We start from the raw sequence: 19361 nt of genomic DNA, 5'->3' as shown, positions 1-19361 counted from the left end.
GCCCAACCCTGTCTGTGCATCTCTGTAACTCTGTTTAATCTCATGTGTAGATAAGCACAGAGGTCTAAATCCAGGGTCTCGAGGACGGTGCGCTGTAGAAGCGCGGGTCCCGCCCACACCCCTGCCCCCTTCTTCAGGCTCGCGCATGCGCACGCTCCCCCCCCCGCAAACGCATGCGCGTGCCCGCCCCCCGGCACACGCATGCGCACGCGCGCACGGTGTGGTCCTGCTAGTGCCTCAGGCTACCTGCAAGGGGTCCTTGGACCCAGATCCGGGGCAGCCGGCATGGACCTGTCCCTGTCAGTCTCTTCCTCTCTCCCTCATTGTTTTCCCATGAGCCCCTCAGTGCTGTCTATCTCTGAGAACTGCAGGATGCTGCTGGGACCCTGAAATCTGAAGAGTCATTAGCCTTTGAATACTTTTCACTCACTGGGCAAGATCTCTCCCAAGCACTCAATGGGCCAAACACTGATCTAGGCACTAAAGATACAGCAGGGAACCCAACAGACAAAACTGCCCATCCATGTGGACCTCACATGTACCCCTAGGGATTTGCCATAAATGATATAGTCCCTACTGACTTCTTCCAGAATCATCCAGGATTTCCTGTTTGCACTCCAGCAGCCAGACCCAGTGGTGGTGTGTGCTCTGCTGGGCCCCCATGGTCCCCATCCACACTCTTTTTCGGGGGGGGGGGAGGGCGTTGTGCCTCAGCCCAGAGTTCTAAGAATTTATTTCAGTCAAGAAAACAACTCCCAAGTCCATATATATTTAGTAGTTTTCAGCTTTTACCTTCTCTCCCTAAGCCTTTCTCCTCCTTCTGATGCTTCTCTGCCTTCCCTCACAGCCATTCTCATGGTCAGAACTTCCTCACACACGTGGAAAATCGGAAGCGAACGCAAAGCTAGAAAGACTCAGCCATCTGGGGAGTCTTTATGCCTGCATGTGTGGGATGCATGTCGCGGGGGAAAGAGGATGTCAGCACCTTCATTCACCAGCTAGTGTGACCTTGAGCAGGTTCTTAAAGAGCACATGCTTCCACAGCTGCCGAGTGGGTGTCCCAGTCCCTCTTTGGTTGGCTGCTATGAGAATTAAATGGGGTCAGGTAATTGCTCGTTGTAGTGCTTGATGCAAAGAAGATCCTCCATCAGTCACACCAGAGTTTTCTGTTCTGTCAGGTGCATATTTGGAATACACCTCTTAAAGCCTAGGGTGACTGCCCATCCTTTTCATCCTTCACACTGTCCCTGAGTGCCTGGGACATGGTCCCTTTCTTTGTTGCCTTTCTTGGAGGAAGGACTAGGGTGGTCCTGGGGAACGTGCGCCACGTGGAACTGGCCAGAGCTGACCACAAGTTGGCACTGGGCTCAGTCAGTGGGCTCAGCTAAGGCCCAGTGCAGAGGAGGAGGTATGTTTGGGGAAGGAGCCTGAGGAAGGAGGAGCACCCCAGATAGAAACCGGACATGAGCCTGGTTTAGATAGGGATGAAGAACTGCAGTGGGCGTGCTTGGCGCAGCAAGAAGGGAGCAAGAAAAAGCTGTGAAGTCATGGAGGAAATGAGCAAATTATCTGCGTGGCCCCTCCCCTCTGGTCACTGTGCACGAGATGGGGCCTTTGAGGTGGGCTGGCCCCAGACAGTGGCCCGTGGCCCCTCAGCACTGCGTCCCTTCCCCATCATCTTCTTCCCAAGTGGGAAACACGCTCCCGCTGTCCTTTCTGTATCCAAGCAGAGGCTTTAAAAATACAGCCTCTTGTGAAAAAGAGACACAGTGTCTGAGTGAAATATAAACTGTGGTTGCTAAGGCTGCTGTTCTGTAATAGCCATCTGGTAAGTCAGCTCTGGGAAGTGGGACAGAAGCCTGGGGTACGGGCCCGGAGGGTGCTGTTTGTTGTGCATGCGATTCACTCCGTTACGGGGCCCCCACCTAGAAGCAGGTGCTGAGTGAGGCACCTCCCACTTCATCCACACCCGGACTGTGAATTTCATGGTATTGTTGGCTTCACTTTACCACCACGGACACTGTGGCTTGACGAGTACTTATAGACTGCATGTTTGTGTCCCCCCTAGAATTCATGTGCTCAAGCCTAATCCCCAAGGTGATGATAGTAGGCGGCGGGCCTTTGGTCATGAGGGTAGGGGGTCTCCTGATGGGATAAGTGTCTTAGAAGAGAGACCCCCCCTTCCAAGATCTCCCTGGACCCTCCCTTGCGTGGAAACACAACAAGAAGACAGCCTTTTGTGAAGCAGGGAGTGGCCTTCACCAGACACCAAGTCTGTCAACACCCTGATCTTGGACTTCACCTCCAGAACTGTGGGTAGCACATTTCTGTTGTTCAAGCCACCCAGCCTGTGCTATTCTGTGGCGGCATTCCACACGATTAAGAGATTAAGTAACTTGCCCCGGGTCACTCACCTCATGAGTTATGGAGCGGGAGCCCGGTCCAGGTCCTTGACTTTGCTGGACAGCAACTATTTCCACATCATGATGGGAGACTTTCATATAATTCTTTACGTTCCTCAGAATACTTCCATCATTGTCTTTACTGTTTCATCAGTCTTGGAAGGGAGATGAGGCAAGTTACCAACGAAAAACTGAAACCCAGAGAAACTTCAGTTTCACAGTGGTTCAGTTAGACAATGAACGAACCAGGAACAGAACCAGCTCCCCACCTCCCCACCCCCCCGACCCCAGCTGCAGGAGACTCTGCCTCTCATCCTTAACAAACACCTCTTTCGACTACGTTTTAGCTCAGCTCTAAGGAAAAGTGAAGTCTGTGGTTTGTCGGCGGGGGGAAGTGGATAAGCCTGGTCCTAGGTGGACGGGCTGAGCCTGGTCCCGGGCACAGGGGACGAGTGTGGTCCTGGGTGTGGGGCCTGAGCCTGGACCAGCCGCTCTCACAGGCCACGTGGACTGAAGAAGGCTGCAGCACACTTAGCCGTGGGAGGACTCACAAACTCACAAATGGTCATGGAATAGCCTTGTCACCTGGCCTTTAGGCTCCTGCCACTAAGCGAGTACGAGTCACCATGAAGCTCTGTACCTGCCAGTGTTTATTCATTCCTTTGACATCTGAGCTGTTGCTTTGTAGCCACGTCTGTGCTAGGCACTCTGCTAATAACCCTTCTTGTGTTGTCACCTTGCTACTTGCATCGAAAGCGATCTGGTGGGAGGGCTAAAAGACCCTTGTTCTGTCTGTCCAAGCACGTGTGAGCTGATCTCTGCTCACCAACAAAGTCCTGGCCTGGAACGTAGAGTACCATGCTCTGCATGGAGAGGACACCGCAGGGTCCTCGGGGCCAGGAGTGTGGTGGCGAGAGCTGACCCTTGCTTTTTCAGCTGCTCCCCGTTAGCTCATTGCATGTGGGGCTGGTCAGGGTTACCTCTGCCCAGCACAGCACCCCCCTGCCCCGACGCTTTACAGCGGTCAGCTGCAGGTGGCAGGGACTGGAGCTGGCTCTCGTACATGAACGGAATTGTACATTTTGTGTAAGTTAGACTATTTCTTGTACGTGGATAGGTGCCCTGTGTGGCGAATGGTTTTGAAGGTGAGCTGTCTTGGGAAGTTTTCATGTGTCAGGCTCAGGTGCGTGTCACCCCTTCTCTGTAAAGCAGCTCTTTGTCACGTGACATCTAGTCAAGGCTGTAGATTTAATGTCTGCATTAGCCAACAAACTAGCCCTCTTCTGGAAGAGCCGCATACCCCTGTTCTGGGGCCCGGGTTTCCTGTGAACGGCATCAACTCGGGGGTCCGATTCCAGAATTGTTTCTTTGTGTTGCCGGTTTGTTTGCCAGCCACTGTGCTATGTTCGCTTGAGGAAGACCACACAGGTGCACGTGCGGAGTGCACTTTTCTGTGTTCCTGACAGGGAGGCCCTGCAAGCAGGAACAGACCTGGTGCTGCCCTGGGGGGTTCTCTGGCCGAGTTTCTGCGTGTTTCCTAAGGGCTCCGGAGAATGGTTTGGAGCTTCACGTGGGCTCCATGGGAAGGCACCATGTAGAGGACTGACCGTAATCTGAGCCTCCGTTGGTGGGTTGGTAAGCATTGCAGGTCAGCCCGAAATAGGACGGGGCGCTGGGCGCTGCTCACCGCTGCCCAGTGAGACAGGTGGGGGTAACCCCATCGGGCCACACAGATCAGGGGCAGAGGCCCGGGGCGGTCAGGAGCATGGCCAGGACCCATGCCTGAGGCTCCCACCCACCCCTGTGTGCAGACTTCCTTGATCTGGCTGCGAATTGAACTTGTTACTAGTCCCTTACCTGTGGGCCACGAGATTAAATGAGGAAAGACGCCTTGGAGTTCTGGAGTGGCCGTGTGGCTGGATTCTGGAGCCGAAACCAGTTCTCTGCACAGTTCATCAGACGGACTGCTCCTCCTGCACGTCCGTTAGCCATTAGGGGGTGGGGGGAAGGAAAGAAATGGAGAGAAATGAGGATTCGTTTAGCGGAAGATAAAACCCAGCTGTGACTGGCACTAAGGACAATGGTTTGACTATGTTCTGTGTTACCCTTTTATAGAATGTAATGTCTCATTTTTTTTTTTAACATCTCAACTGAGAGGAGTATTTTTGTGATAATGCGGGATGTTCTTTTATATTTTTATATCCACTTGATTTTGTCTGGAGATAATTATTTCATTATTTTAAACCCTTAATTCAGAATATTAAGTGATCCTTATCTGTGTCACAAGACTGCAGACAATTGATGCCCCAAAATGCCAGTTTATGCAAAATGCCATTCTCCTCTCAAAGTGAATGCTTTTGTCTCTAGAAGGCTGGACTTTAGAAAGCCACACTTTTCTTCCAGAGCATGTGAAGGTGAGGATCAGGGCCCCAGGCGGCTGTGCTCATGAAGTGGGCACAGGGAAGGCAGTTGGGGGCCGCTCCCACAGGACCCTCACACCCAGTGGGACTTGTAGTGGACCAGCCAGGATGGGCCGTGGCCTGTGTTCGAGGTCCTGCAGCTTTCACTCACTCCAAGGTGCTTCTTATACTCCCATTTGATGGGTGAACAAACCAAGGTGCAGAGAGGTTGTGTGGCCTGCCCAAGGTCACACAACCAGCAGCTGTAGACAGAGAGGGAGGGCCAGAAGGAGTTCTGAAGCGGTTTCCCCTAGTTCAGGAAATTGAACAAAACAAGACCCAGAGCCAGCCCACCTGAGCTGGGGACCGGAAGTCATCTGTGATGCTCCCCCTCCCACGTCCTGCCCACCGATCATCTGTTCCCAATTCCCAGGTGGTCTCCCTTCCCAGGAATTTGCACGCTGCCCCTTCCTGGCTCCCTAGACCTCACGTGTGTCCCCAGGGAGGTGTGGGCAGGTGTGCCGACTTCCTGCCCAGCTGGCAGAGGTGAGCCCTGCGTCACTGTATTGTACTCCTTCCAGCCTCACCCACCCCGGTGCTGTCGGCTTTCTCTTCCACACAGATGTTTCTAGCTGTTCTTTTTACCAGGCATTAACATGGGCTGCTGTACCAGGAACCAGATCCTTCCCATGGGGCTTAGCAAAGATGCCCTTCCTCCTGAATGGGCCGGGGCGTCTGCCCTCCCCACTCCCCTACTCTCTATCCACCTTGTCAGTGGGTGTGTCCAACATACCGTGAGCTGGGCTGGGGACAGCACGACAGCCTCTACCTTGGCCATCCCACTTCAGCTGGGCCAGAGGGTGGGACAGCAGAGGCAGACCCAAACAAGTATGTAAGTCCCTGGTGAAACAATCCTAGACTATGATAAATGCGAGGAAGGAAGCCTACTTGGGATGGAGATTGACAGGACCGGCAGGGGTGTCTGCCTGTGGTTGGGTGGGCTTCATCACTTGAGGAAGCCGGAGCCCCGGGAGGGCTTGCGTCCCGCAGATGGGTCTTCGTGGATGCAGGCCCTGGGGTGGAGGGGGCTTGCCAGGGCCCGGGCCTGCCCCCAGCTCTGGCTGCACACCTTCTGCTTGCCTGGCCTTGGAGAGTGGCCTGGGATGTAGGGCCCTGAGCCCTTGATAAGGAATGTGTGTTTGCTTTTTTAAGTGCAGTGGGAAGTCACAGGAGTGTTTTAATTAAGCAGGGGAGTGTTGTGATCTAGTTTATATTCTTTAAAAAAATTTTTCTTGTTGCTGTGACTCATTTGGGGGAGGCCGTGTTTGTCTTCTAGGACAGAGGTGGCGGCTGCCTGGGCCAGAGGGTGGTTGGTGACACACTGTAGAGGTGGAGGTGGGAGGACGTGCTGAGGGGCCGGATGTGGGGGTGCGGCGAGGAGAGGGATCCACGGTGGTTCAGGTTTCTGGCTGAAGTCCCTGGCGGAGGCTGGTACATAAGAGCAAAAAGGGAGAGGACAATGAGGCATCTGGAGTTGCAGTGTGGACACGTGTGGTTTAAGATACCAGCCTAGTTCTTGTCCTGGTACAAATGGAAAGGATACATCGATGAGGGTCGCTGGCTGGTGGAGGCCCTGGCCCCAGGGTTCGGGTCACCTGTAGGACCGCGGCTCACCTGTAGTCTGTTCCCCTGCCCAGCACACTTACAGAGGTGAGGGAGCGCTGTGGTCGCCCCTCAGTTAGGTCCCTGCCTGAGCTCACTGGCTTCAGGAACAGTCCAGGCCCTCCCCACATGGCGCTTGCAGCAGTGAGCGGTTCCTCCTACAGCATGAGCATGACCGGCGGCTCTCACAGCCCTGCACACTCCATGGCGGGGTTGGGGGGAGGTCCTGGCCCTGAGCCCCTCCGTGTCTGCAGCCAGGCTGCTCCCTTGCACAGTCCACTAAATGCGGGGCATTTGCTCTGGTCACGGGGCCTTTGCGGGAGAGGTTCTCACTGCCTGAGATAGTCTGTAGCCTCCCTGCCCCCACTGCATGGGGGGCTGACAGCTTCGCAGCCATCTGTGTGGCTCTTCCAGGGAGCCTCTCAGACCCCACCTCCCCAGAATCTGAACTCAGGTCCCTCTTGTGGGCACCCTCCCCAACCCCCACCCCCCCGCCTGGCATCCCTGGGTCACTGCCTGCTGCCTGCTCCTGTCTACACCGAGGACTCCCGGGGAGAAAATATCGGGTCTTACTCCTTTCTGTCCCTAGGATCAGTATGACACTCAGGTGTTCACTGACAACTGCCCTTGTGTTACAGTCCCCTTTCTACACAGGACACCTGCTTTTGTAGTCGCTCCTGAAAAGAGGGGTTGGTTCCTAGCTTGGGGTGGTGGGAGGAATCTCTGGGGGATCTGAGCGTTAGTGAACCATTCTTCCTTTTTTTTTTTAAGATTTATTTATTTATTTTAGCGAGAGTGGGGGGTGGGGAGGAAGGGCAGAGGGAGAGAGAGAATCGCAAGCAGACTCTCCACTGAGCACAGAGCCCGACTTAGGGCTCCATCCCACCACTCTGAGATCATGGCCCGAGCCGAAACCAAGAGCCGGATGCTCAACCGACTGAGCCACCCAGGTGCCCCTTACTGAACCATTCTTAACGCTACCACGGGTCTGTGGGCCTGCTGTGACATCCTGGGATTGAGGGGGCAGGTGATCCCCTGTAGGCTGAGGGAACCAGATGGTGATGGGGCCTTGAGGGGTGACATGGTGGGGTGGGGGAGGCGAAGAGGGGGAGAGGAGGGAGACGATTATATGAGTTTATGACCTGGCAATGCATCATTGACACCATCAACATGCAGAGCCCTGTACCCCCAGCCCAGACACCAAGTGCACATACACCTGCTCTTCCTCTTCCGGGTCCTCCCTACCAGCCTGCCCCCCATCCCCACCCCTGGTCCCATGCTGCCTTTGCATTTTTTACAATGTAGGTCCTCCCTATCCCTTCAGAGTTTCTGCTGGCTGTGCATTGTAACCCTATATCACCCACTGTGAAATGTGTGCACGGCAGAGGTGGAGGGAGCTGGTGGGGTTTGAAGACCACACACCTGGCTTAAGTTGTGCATATACACTGTGCAGAGAACAGCCACATGCCTCCTTGTCCACTCGTGAGAGCAGAAGGGACACTATTAAATAATTACAACAGGCAGCAGGTGCTCTTGGACTGGCTCTGGGCCAGGTGGGACAAAGGTCACCCTAACTGTAAGGCGCTTAGATGTGAGTGACCTGGGGCTGTGTCCCTATACTTCTGAGCTTCTAGTTCCTCACCTGCAGAAGGGGATGATGCTTCACGTGGATGTTGTGAGGATCACATGGGGTAATATCTGGAAAAGCTCCTATAAATGAATCAAATGTAAAAGAGGCTTATCTTGGCTGGGGGTGCACAGCACCCCCAGGGCCGTATTATTAAATGGTCATATTACAAAATTGGTGATACAGATTAAATCTCCTGAATGGCATTTTCTCCATCCCCCCTCCTCCTCCCTCCTTCCTTCCCAGTGCCTGGCCTGTGCCAACACTTCTCAAATATGAAGCATCACAACTGCTGAAGGGGGCTGTGGAGGATGCTTGTAAATCCAAACTAAACAGATAAGAGGGAGCCGGCTACTTCCCAATTGCTTCCTGAACCAGTTGGCCAGGGCAGAGTTTGCTGTGAGAATTGATTTTGAAATAGCCTGGGAGGCAGAATTACTAAAGATAACTTTTGGAAAAGAAAATTTCATTCTGCTTACTCAGCATGATGGAGCAATTAAAATGCTGGTTTTCCTCCTCTTTGAATAATTTATGGCTTCACCCATAGGAGGCAGTAAGTCTTCGCTGAAATACAATGATTTCCACTAAGAGTGGGTGTGGGGCTGCAGGCTGTTCTTGCTACCCGGGGCCCCTCCAGATCCTGGCCTCAGTGTCACGGCAGCTCTCGGCCAAGAGCAGTGCCCTTCCAAAAAATGGTTGGTGACCGTGAATATGGTGACCACTTGGCTCTCTGGACCTCAGTTTTTTCTTCTGTAAAATGAGGGCAGTTAGAGCATTCGAAAGCCCTCAGCCCAAGTCACAGGATTTCTGTTGCTAACGTGTCAGTAAAGGTTTCCAAGTTGCCACAACAACCTTGCAAAGCAGGTGTTCCATTTTCTATGTGGGGCAGATGAAGTATTTATCTAAGACTGTGCAGTTAGCTACGAGTAAATTCAGGGTTTCGGCTCCCGACTCTGTCCCATCTAAAACCTGGACTGCCTTGTCATTCTCTTGTTTTGCTGTGAAACACATGTTTTTCAGAGACTGTCTAAATCAGTAGTAGAGAAAGGTTGGGTCGGGGGGATGGTTAAAGTTCTGAAGAACGCGCATAGCTTTTATTAGAAATTGCAGTTTGTCTCCTGGAGGGTTATCTGGCTGGCTCAGTCAGTGGAGCATGTGACTCTGGGTCTCGGGTCATGAGTTCGAGCCCCAGGTTGGGCATAGAGATTAGGTAAAAGAGATTTAAAAAAAAAAAAAAAAAACTTGTCTCTTACAAATCTCTCCATACTGTTAGCCTGGCTTAAGTCACTATATGGAATTGAAAGCCGTATCTCTTAAGGATGTGTGTGTGTGTGTGTGTGTGTGTATTTCAAATGGCTGTTCCTGCATTAGTCAAGAATTGTGAGGTTTTTATTATATTGGTGAAATTATCTAAAGGAGCCCCTTCAGATTGATTCAGCAATAAATTTCAAGTTGCCACGTGTCCAGTTCCAGGACAGAAAGATGGCAGCCTCACCTGGGTGGGCATTTCAGGCCCTGAGGCGTGAAAGCCTCCTTAGAGAAGTCACCTTCCCTCACAAGAAAGTTTAAGCTTGAAAGCCACGGCCAGGCTCCTGGGCTGGATCGGTGTGTCTTTGCGTCAGTGCCTTTCCACCCCTCTCGTGTCCCTTTCCCTGCGGAGCGGTGTCTGTGCAGGCCGGGCGAGAGCGCAGGGTGTGCGGTGCGGGGGGAGGGGACCCCGGGACCCCGGCTCGCAGGCGGAGGTGCACCCCGCGGAGCCCCCGGTGCCTGCCCCGGCTGTGTGCGCTGCTTGCCGCCACAAACCCCCCCCCATCTGTTTCAGGTCCAACCCGAAAGATGCCCCCCGGCGCCAGCGCCATGGACTTCTTCCAGCTCTTCGTCCCGGACAACGTGCTCAAGAACATGGTGGTGCAGACGAACATGTATGCCAAGAAGTTCCAGGAGCGCTTCGGCAGCGACGGCGCCTGGGCCGAGGTGACGCTGATAGAGATGAAGGCATTCCTGGGCTACATGATCTCCACCAGCATCTCCCACTGCGAGTCGGTCCTCAGCATCTGGAGCGGCGGCTTCTACAGCAACCGGAGCCTCGCCCTCGTCATGAGCCAGGCCCGCTTCGAGAAGATCCTCAAGTACTTCCACGTGGTGGCCTTCCGCTCCAGCCAGACCACGCACGGCCTCTACAAGGTCCAGCCCTTCCTCGACTCCCTGCAGAACGGCTTTGACTCTGCCTTCAGGCCTTCCCAAACCCAGGTGAGGCCCGTGTGTGGGTGCCCCGGGCCCCCTGCCCCTGGGCCCCCCACCCCCATGGCAGCCCTCACCTGGAGGGTGCTTCTGCTCTTCTCCTGCCCCCCTAGACTCACAGCTCCCCGCCACAGAGAAGTCAGGAAGCGGGGTTCTGCTCTGACCCGGTTTCCTTCCTCCTTGCCTGCATCCTCCCTCCCCTTAGTGGCGCTGGCTTTCCAGATGATGTGGTTTTCAGGCTAAGGTGAATTTTCTTCTATGAAGAACCTCTAATAGTAACTTTCCTGTGTTCTCTGAGTATGTAGTCCCCTGTTGGTGGTGACAGGGGCTGAAGCCTTGTAGGTGGCCAAGGGAAGGAGGCCAGACTCTCAACCACTCTTCAGGTATCCGGCAGTCACTCAGGTCCTGGGGGCCACGTGGCACAGGCGGGGCTTTTGGACCACGGTTTGATAGCGCCCCACAGCTAGCTGTTATGGCCCCCTTCCCAGCTTCCCTCCCTGGTTCTAGAAGGCTCTGTTTGCTCTCAGCTCCTGAGCCCCTGCCTTCTGGTGTTGACAGGTGGCCAGTACCCTTGGCTGCAGGGAGATACGAGGTTCAGAACCATCCTCAAAACTGCTCTCTACTGGTCTAGCAAGCTGAGGAGGTGGCTTATTCCTGGGATGCCTCTAACCAAAACTTTACGAAGTTTTTGGCCCACTGGAGCCCAATTCCATTTGACCCGTTCAATGTGGAAACAAAAATCGACATCATTTTTATTTGTACATTTAAAGAGCCATCGGTCCACCCACTCTCCTTGTGCTTTTCCTTTAAGGGCCTTCTTCATAAACCTCAAATTCTTTTTGATGGTCTCCCTTTCCCTGATTCTGTGTCTTGCCTTTTTCCCTGTGCAGCTGAAAATCACAGGGTTTCTGTGGGGGAAGATACCGCCCTATTTCAGGTCTGTGGGAGCCTTTAAACAATCTCTGGAAGCATCCCCCCCATGCTGTTCTGTGAATATGCTGGGCTCATTATGATTTGCAGGTGGATGCTCTTTCTGACTAGCGGAAGCTTTTCCCTCTTCTCTCTGCCTTAGCAGATGTGTACCCAGTCTCCAGGGCCCGGTGCGAGGCCCGCATTCTCATGCTGGTCCCGCTTTCCTGAATTCCCCCACTATTTATAGGACAGCTGAGTCCCATTCTTCCTTGTCCCCAGTTGTGTCTCTTACCTTCCAAACAGGAGGTGGGCTCTTTTTGGGACACAAGCCCTGCCTTACACAGGCTCCGCAGGACCAAATACAGGGCCGGGCACATTATTTTTTTGTTTCACTGAATATTTGCTTGGTTGAAAATGAACCAAATCAGAGGCCTGCTGGCTGGATGCAAGGGGAAAAGAACAGTATTCTGACCATCCTCGGGGCCAAACCTTTGAACAGCTCCTGGAAGAGGCTGTGGGCTCGCTCCGGCTGAGTATCTCTTAAGAATCAAACAACCAGCTGCTTGGATGATTGATACTTAACAGTGTAAAGATGAGGTTGCTGAGGATCTTCTAGCTCCTCGACTAGGCCAGGCTTATCCAGGGCTATACTCCTATCTGTGGTGTGGTGAGCTGGCCTCGTGCTGCCTGCCTTCAGAAACTGCGGTGTCAGATACCTGAGACCCATGCCTAGGGCGATCACCATGCATGTGTGTGTCTGGAGCCTGGGGTAGCCTGTGGGCACAAGGCAGTGCCTGCTAGCAAAATCTGAGCTTGTGAGCCCGTCCCTTCCCAGCTTGGGCATGGGTGCCCCACAGGGGCCCAGCACATTCCCAAGCCAGCAGTGGCTGGACTGCAGTGCCCATGGGCAGTTCTACCCTCCTCCCTTTTATGGCTCAGATGCGCAGTGAGGACCACCAAGAGCCTAGAGACACACTCGCTTTATTCTTACCCCCACGTCTTTTTGCATCCAGTTGACAAGGCTGAGGGAAGGTCCTAAGATAAGTCTCAGATTGGGGAAGGGCTCCCTCATCATGTTGGGGTTTTTTTTCCTCTTTACTTTTTTCTTTTTTTTTTTTTAATAGACTTTGTATTTGATTTTTATTTTTACCTTTGTATTTGTGAAGTTATGTTTTCTTTTTGCTACCATTTTGTATCTGGTGCCCTCTGTTGGTCAGGACCCCAGCAGGAAGCAAGTCCTGTGTTCTAGACGGGCAGTTGAAGAGGATTGGATGCGGGGACCATGGACAGCCGTGGGGTCAGGGTGGGGGGACATGACCGGGCTGGTAGCGACAGTGGGAAACCCAGGTCAGCCGTGGGCCGGGGAGAGAGGGGGTGTGTGTAGGAACACGGAGGTGACGGTGCAGGCAGGCAGGGGCCTCTTCCATGTCTTGCTCCTGCCTCCAAGTTGGCCAAACAAGTCCAACACTGGGCCAGGGGCCTGGGTGGTGTGGTTTATAAGAGGTTGACGTCCAGGCCACAGTGGGGTGGGAAGGGTGGTAAGTGCATCTTGGGGGCAAACAGAATACCCGGGACACCACCCCACAGACAGGGACATGAGGCAGCAGGAAAGTAAAAGATCCCTTGGACCAGTTTTCCAGTTGGCTGATAATCACACAGAATTCTCCTCTTCTTCCATTTCCCTCCTGACTGTGGGCCCTGCTGAGCCAGCCCTGGATCAGCAGGCAGGAGCAGGGTCACCCAAAGGAGATGCACTCATGAACTGCGGTATATGATTGGTTTTGAACATGATTAGGCCTTCCTGTTAGCCGGGGGTTCCTATAAGTCCTTGTACCCCTTCCTTTGCAGATAAGCAGCTTGACCCCCGTGTGCACCGCAAAGCACCAGCCTTTCTGTGTGGAACAGGACCGTAGCCTCCTGTGAGCTTGCCCGGGAGTGGGGGCGCTTTCTTTCGGCCCCCAGCAACAGGCACATTGTGCTTGGTTCCTACACTTACTTTCTTCTCAAAGATGCTTCTGCCTCGTAGAAAAGGTTCCTGTTCTGATCCTTGATGGGAGAAGCTGGAAATTCTAAAGGTTTCCTGGTTTTCCACCTTTTCTTCTCTGTGAAAAGCCTCTGTTTAGACTCTGGATCATTCATTCAGGTAGAAGGGGATTGAACAGTGCGTTCGGTTGAGAGTGGCCATCTGCCACGCCGGAGCCTCAGGGCCCCTGTGAAGGGTCTTCACTCTGCCTGCTGAGGGCCGTTGGCACGGTTCTCCATCATGTGTGGCTGGATCGGCTCCAGGCTCCCAGGCATCGCTCTGCATCCTGCACCTTCACACACACTCCACCCTCAAAACACACGGCCCACTTGCCTCGCAAACCACACACCCCCTCTGCCCTGCCATCTCTGGAGCCTTTCTGCTCCAGCAAATGTGACCCTCTGGGATGAGTTTAAAACTTTCACAGAGCCTTCAGAAACCTGATGGTTCTCAGAGTCTAACAGTAACCCACATGGCCAGGTGTGTGTGTGTCCACACGCGCATTTCCTCAAAACTGGGGACAGATTCATTAGAAGAATATTTTCGGGAAGGGATTATGCAAGTAGGTAAATGGATGTGCTTTGTCTTTCCTCTACCATAACCACTCCACACCCCAAAATGAGCTGTCATATAGAGAAGGGGACTCAGGAAACACAGCTGGGTAACAGAGCTGCAGGCCGGCCGGCAGCCTGGAGGAGAAGGAAGTGGTTTTCTGGCATGTATAGCTTTCATGCAGTTTGCTTTGGTGAGGCCAGTGATGAGACATCAATGTGTGGCTGATTCTGTGTAAATGCACATGGACTAGAGGTAGGTTGGCTTCCTGAAGAAGAGGGAGGGAGCGAGGGCAGTTTTTTTTTTTTTTTAAAGATTTTATTTATTTATTTATTGGAGAGCGAGCGAGAGAGAAACAGCATGAGAGAGGAGAGGGTCAGAGGGAGAAGCAGGCTCCCCGCTGAGCCGGGAGCTTGATGTGGGACTCGATCCCAGGACCCTGGGATCATGACCTGAGCCGAAGGCAGTCGCTTAACCAACTGAGCCACCCAGGCGCCCTCGAGGGCAGTTTTATGTAGTGTGGCTTCACAGGGGACTGAGTAGGACCTGTTTCCTGAGCTGGGGGAGTTGAGCAGGGAACAGGCAGGCAGCCAAAGGGCTTCTTTCTGCCATCCCCGCCCCCCAGCTCCATGTCCCCACAGTGTGCTGGACTTGTCCATTTTGCTACAGTGGTTCCAGATGGGGCTTTGAATGTTTTATGAGCCCACGGAGTCAGCAAGGCACTGTGGTCAGACGGGGAGGCCAGACTTAACATCTGCATGCTTCCAACAACAGAACAGTCCGGGACCCAGACTGAACACTGCAAGTCTGTTGTTTTTTGAATGGAATTCAGGGGAGCACTAATGGAAGGATGGGAGGATAGTGTCCAAATCACAAGTTGGTAAGTATTGTCCTCCAGTCTGCCCTTGTCAGAGCGTGTTCTGACATCACCTGGGAGCTTGTTGGAAATGCAGAAGCTCAGGCCCTGCCCCAAACAGACTAGTTCAGAATTCGCTTTTCAGGGACATCCCGGGTGCCTGGTTTGTTCATTAAAGTTCCAAAAGCCCTAGTGGAGAGCAGGGGTTGGAACACTTTTTCTGTCGATGGCCAGATAGTCTCTGCTGCATCTTGTCCAATTTGCTGTTGTAGTCCAGGAGCGGCCGTTGACAATATATCAGATCCCAATAAAACTCTTACTTACAACAGGGCGGTGAACCAGACTCTACCATAGTTTGCTTCTAGGTTCTTGGAATCCTATCATTTCCCATATTCTTCATGTCCGTGAAATCCAGACACATATGCCAATTCATAATTAAGCTTGAAATAGGACTAGGGGGAGAAGTGTAGCAGATTCCTAAATTTACCCAAAAGTCTCCCCAGAAAAGCTTGAAGAAGCAAAACTTTGACCACGCAGTGGAGCCTGGTTTTGTTAGGCCATTTCTTTTTACTTTATAGTCTTGTCATTGGAAGCGTCTTACAACCATGTTATAAAGAAATTGAAATAGGTGAAATAAGTTTAAAAATTGCCTTGGGAATCCCGTGTCTGGAAGGACACGACAGTGTGGAGGAAAGCCAGAGGCCGGGTCATGGCGACAAGGCCACAAGGCACTGGGTTCATTTCAGGGCAGATTTTAAGGAGACATTGTTCAGCCTTGGGGGAAAAAGGAGGTTGTGGGCCAGTGTGAGAGTGGTCTTGAATACCTAAAGAAATAGTGTGTGTTTTTCTTTGTTTCTTACAGGGACAGAAGTCAGATTAAATGTAGGTAGATTTTGAATCCATGAGGGAAAGGACTTTTTTAGCAGTTGCAGCTGTCCGTCAGAAAGGGCTTTCCTGGGCGCCTGAGTGGCTCAGTTGGTTAAGCGACTGCCTTCGGCTCAGGTCATGATCCCAGAGTCCTGGGATCGAGTTCCGCATCGGGCTCCCGGCTCGGTGGGGAGCCTCCTTCTCCCTCTGACCCTCTTCCCTCTCATGCTGTTTCTCTCTCGCTTGCTCTCTAATAAATAAATAAATAAATAAATAAAATCTTTAAAAAAAAAAAAAAAGAAAGGGCTTTCCTGAAAACAAATGGGCATGCCCCGCCAGGAGTCAGGACCCCTAGAGATCCCTCTACCAAGTGAGAGTTTGCACTGGGAATCTTGGGCAATGTAATGATAATTATTATTGTAATTATAATAAGATAATTATAAATCATTAAAACATATACATACATTAAATATGTATTGTTTTATAAATACGTAAAATAAAAATAAAATTACTTTTTAAATTTCCATTTACTAAATACCTGCTGTATGTCAGGGCCCATGCATATGGTTTCTTGCTTCGTCCTCCCCAAAACACTGTTGTAGATGTTACCCTTTTACTGATGGGGAGACTCAGGATCAGAGAGGTAAAGTGGCTTAGGTCACACAGCTGGTCAAAGGCAGGGACTTGATTTGAGAGCAGATGTGATGACCCACCCCCACCCCCCGAGCTAACGCTGCCGTCCGTGAGCATCTCTGCTGTTTCGTTCCTGGCAGGTGCTACACGAACCCCTGATTGACGAGGACCCTGTGTTCATCGCCACGTGCACGGAGCGGGAACTCCGAAAGAGGAAAAAGCGGAAATTCAGCCTCTGGGTCAGGCAGTGTTCCTCCACTGGCTTCATTATCCAGGTGAGCCCGGGGACGGGCCCAGGGAGGCCAGTCGAGGGGACTCGGCTCATTTGGGAACTGCTGAGCTCGCTCACTCACCCTTTCTCTGGGCCTTCCCCAGGAGCTGCCGCGGAGGCGGGGGCTGGGCTGGGGCTCCTCACGGGGGCTCTGGGGCAGCCAACACTGTCCCGCATGTTCTTCCTGTCCTGTCTGGCCCTTGTGGTCCAACAACAATGGTAAACACTGATCAAAGCTCAGGCCCTGACCACGTCAGCCAGAAGCATCACCGGAAGAGCCGGTCACAAGAGGGGACTCCCATCTGTCTGAGGACAGGCTGTGTGGTGGTCCCAGAAGACCCCTCCCACCCCCGTCCCCTCATCCCGTCCTGAGGAAGCCTTTTTCAGGGGCCACCTGGTTAAATTAGCCTCCGCCAGGAGCACAGGCTCTGTTCCGCTCCAGGCAGACATGGACGTGGCTTTCAGCAGAGTTGGGGAAGTGTCAGGTGTCTGGCTGCCGGGATCGGCCGGGGTGCGGCATGCACAAAAGGAGAAGCTGGGGGCTGGCCAACGCCAGAACATGGCACCTAAGTGACAGCTCCTGGCCCCGGGCTGCTTTCTCCTGCCATGCCACCTGGGACACCCTCTTCCATCTGTCAGGCCTGCCAGCCCTGCAGTCCCAGCCGACCCCACCTCACCGCCCTTGCCCGGCTGCTGGCCCGACCCGAGGCACAAGGGTTCTGCACTCCCTTCCCCCCGGGGCCAGAGGAGGAGTCGTGGGAAGACTCAGTCGGGTATCTCCTCACCACAGTAAGGAAAGTGCACGTGCTTCAGGCAAACGTGGCTGCTAAGAAGGACCGTCCCATTCTCTCCCTGCAGGCCTGGGGGACCTTCAGCTTGGGCTGGGGCTGGTCCTCAGACATCTGCCCGTGTGGCTTGTGAACAGACGCTCCCGCGTGGGTTCTGCATGCGTGTGTCTACACCACTGCCTTCTTACTGGGAGCACTCAGTGGCCAGGTATCATGCCCACTACCTGGCAAGGCCACAGATCTCCCCCTGGGACAGGCTCTGCCCAACTTCTATAAAATCCCCATCTATAAAAAGGCTGGACGGGTACCTTGAAGTTTCCTTTTGTTTCTAGAACGCTGTGATTCTAGGAGGCTTTGCTGCCTGGTGAGGGGCTGCACTTACAAGCCAGAAGTGAGCAGCAGTCGGGCTCTGCACCGTGGCCGGGGCAACAGGGGGTTATCCTTCGGCCACAGGCTGTCCCATGACGGGTAGAGCGAGAACGGTCCCCAGTGCCTCTCTTTGTTCCCTGGTCCAGAGGGAGGGGCCTGTGGTGGGCCCCAAGCAGGGAAGGACACCTTGCCTGTGAGGAGCCAGAGCACGGAGGGAGCCACCATGCGGCCTGGGCACGGTTCTCCTTGGTTTCACGTTTCTCTTTAGTTCCCCTGTCGTTGGTTCTCCACGTCCTGAGCCTGGTCTGATAAGTTTTGAAAGTCCGCAGCCTGGGCAGGTAGGTGGGGCAAGCAAAGCTGGGTGGAGCAGCCCCTTCCCCGGAAGAGCTTGCTCGCCTCCATCCCCCGCGTCTTCCAACAGCCTGTGCGGTCCGAGCGCCGGAGGGTGGATGGTCCTCCTCCCCGGTGCCCACTTGGGGTGCCCGCTGAGGTTGGTGTTGGGTCGCGCAGAGTCGGCACTTCCTGCTGCTTCTGTCCCATGATCCTGGGCTGCCTCTGCCCTCCTCGTCCTGAGGGCCAGCAGGGGTCCCGGCTCCTGCCGGTTCCAGAATGAACTCAGCCAGTTTCCAGAATGGCATCCTCCCCACAGAGGGAGGGGGTGGGGTCACTAACCAGCAAGGTCCCTGCTGCTGCAAGGTCCTGTGGTTCCCCTCTTTGCAAATGCCATGTGGGGTTGTAGACACAAGAACACTGTCTTCGTTTTAGTTTGTCAAAGACATTCTTTTCTTCCATGACTTTTCAACAGAGAAGCCCAGTTGCTGAGCCTGTGGGAGACTGAGGCCAGCCTCTGGCATGAAAGGCCCTTTGCCATTCTGCTGCTTTCCCTCAGTAGCAGTCTGCCTACCCATGGCTTTCTGAGGTTGGCTGCATGTTTTGCTGCGGCCAGCAGGATGCAAGCTGGAGTGAGGCATAGAGAAATCAGAGCAGACGTGCAGGATTCTCCTTGCGCTTCTCCGCTCTGCCCACGAGAAAGTGTCCAGGCTCCATCCCTGAGGTCTGAAAACTCACGAGCTTTGGGACCTTTTCCACATGCCACTGAGCTTCCGTGGTGGTTCATTACACATTGACATAAATGACCCAGGGCCTACCAGTTTGGGCCCGCAGAGCTGGCCAGACAGCTCTCTTCCAGTTATTGAGGCACAGACTGAACTGATGTCTTGAAGGAACAGTGGATGTATAGGTGGGTTTCTAGCAGAAACCAAGGTCTTGCTTCGTCTTGGCTGTTTCATTCCGCCAAGACTCAGCTTTTGTTGGCCGGACTGCATCCTTCTGAAGCACGGTCAGGCTGAGGATTAGCTCTGCTTAAAACATTCTGGGCAAAGGGATAGTGAGGGGAAGAAAGTTCCACATTGGCCAGTCATTTCTCTGGTGGCTCAGGAAAGGTTAGTGGGAAAGAATCAGGAGCTCAGCGCAGCCAGCTCATCCTGTGCCTCAGATGTGAGGCCTTTCTCCCCACAAGGGCATCTGGGTGAGGAGGGTGAGCTAACGGCTAGACAAGAATAATAATACTGGGGCGCCTGGGTGGCGCAGTGGGTTGAGCATCTGACTCTTGGTTTCGGCTCAGGTCGTGATCTCAGGGTCATGGGATCGAGCCCCATGTCGGGCTCCACCTTTAGCAGGGAGTCTGCTTAAGATTCTCTCTCCCTCTGCCACCCCACTTGTGTGCTCGCTCTCTCTCCCTCTCTCAAATAATTAAAAT

General features: G+C 53.5%; 1 protein-coding gene across 3 annotated transcripts in view; it reads left to right on the top strand.

Annotated features, from left to right (window-relative positions):
• Positions 1-19361, top strand: part of PGBD5 (piggyBac transposable element derived 5) — a 96937-nt gene that overhangs the window by 53796 nt on the left and 23780 nt on the right. For all 3 annotated transcript variants that reach the window (XM_035008433.1, XM_035008434.1, XM_035008432.1), the window contains exons 2-3: positions 9913-10340; positions 16315-16449. In XM_035008433.1, the coding sequence (XP_034864324.1) occupies positions 9913-10340; positions 16315-16449 (563 nt within the window). The remainder of the gene's footprint in view (positions 1-9912; positions 10341-16314; positions 16450-19361) is intronic.

Source organism: Mirounga leonina, unplaced genomic scaffold (assembly GCF_011800145.1).
Source record: "Mirounga leonina isolate KUSES-001 unplaced genomic scaffold, KU_Mleo_1.0 Mir_152, whole genome shotgun sequence".
Taxonomy (NCBI): Eukaryota; Metazoa; Chordata; class Mammalia; order Carnivora; family Phocidae; genus Mirounga; species Mirounga leonina.
This window is presented reverse-complemented; position numbering and strand designations above follow the sequence as displayed.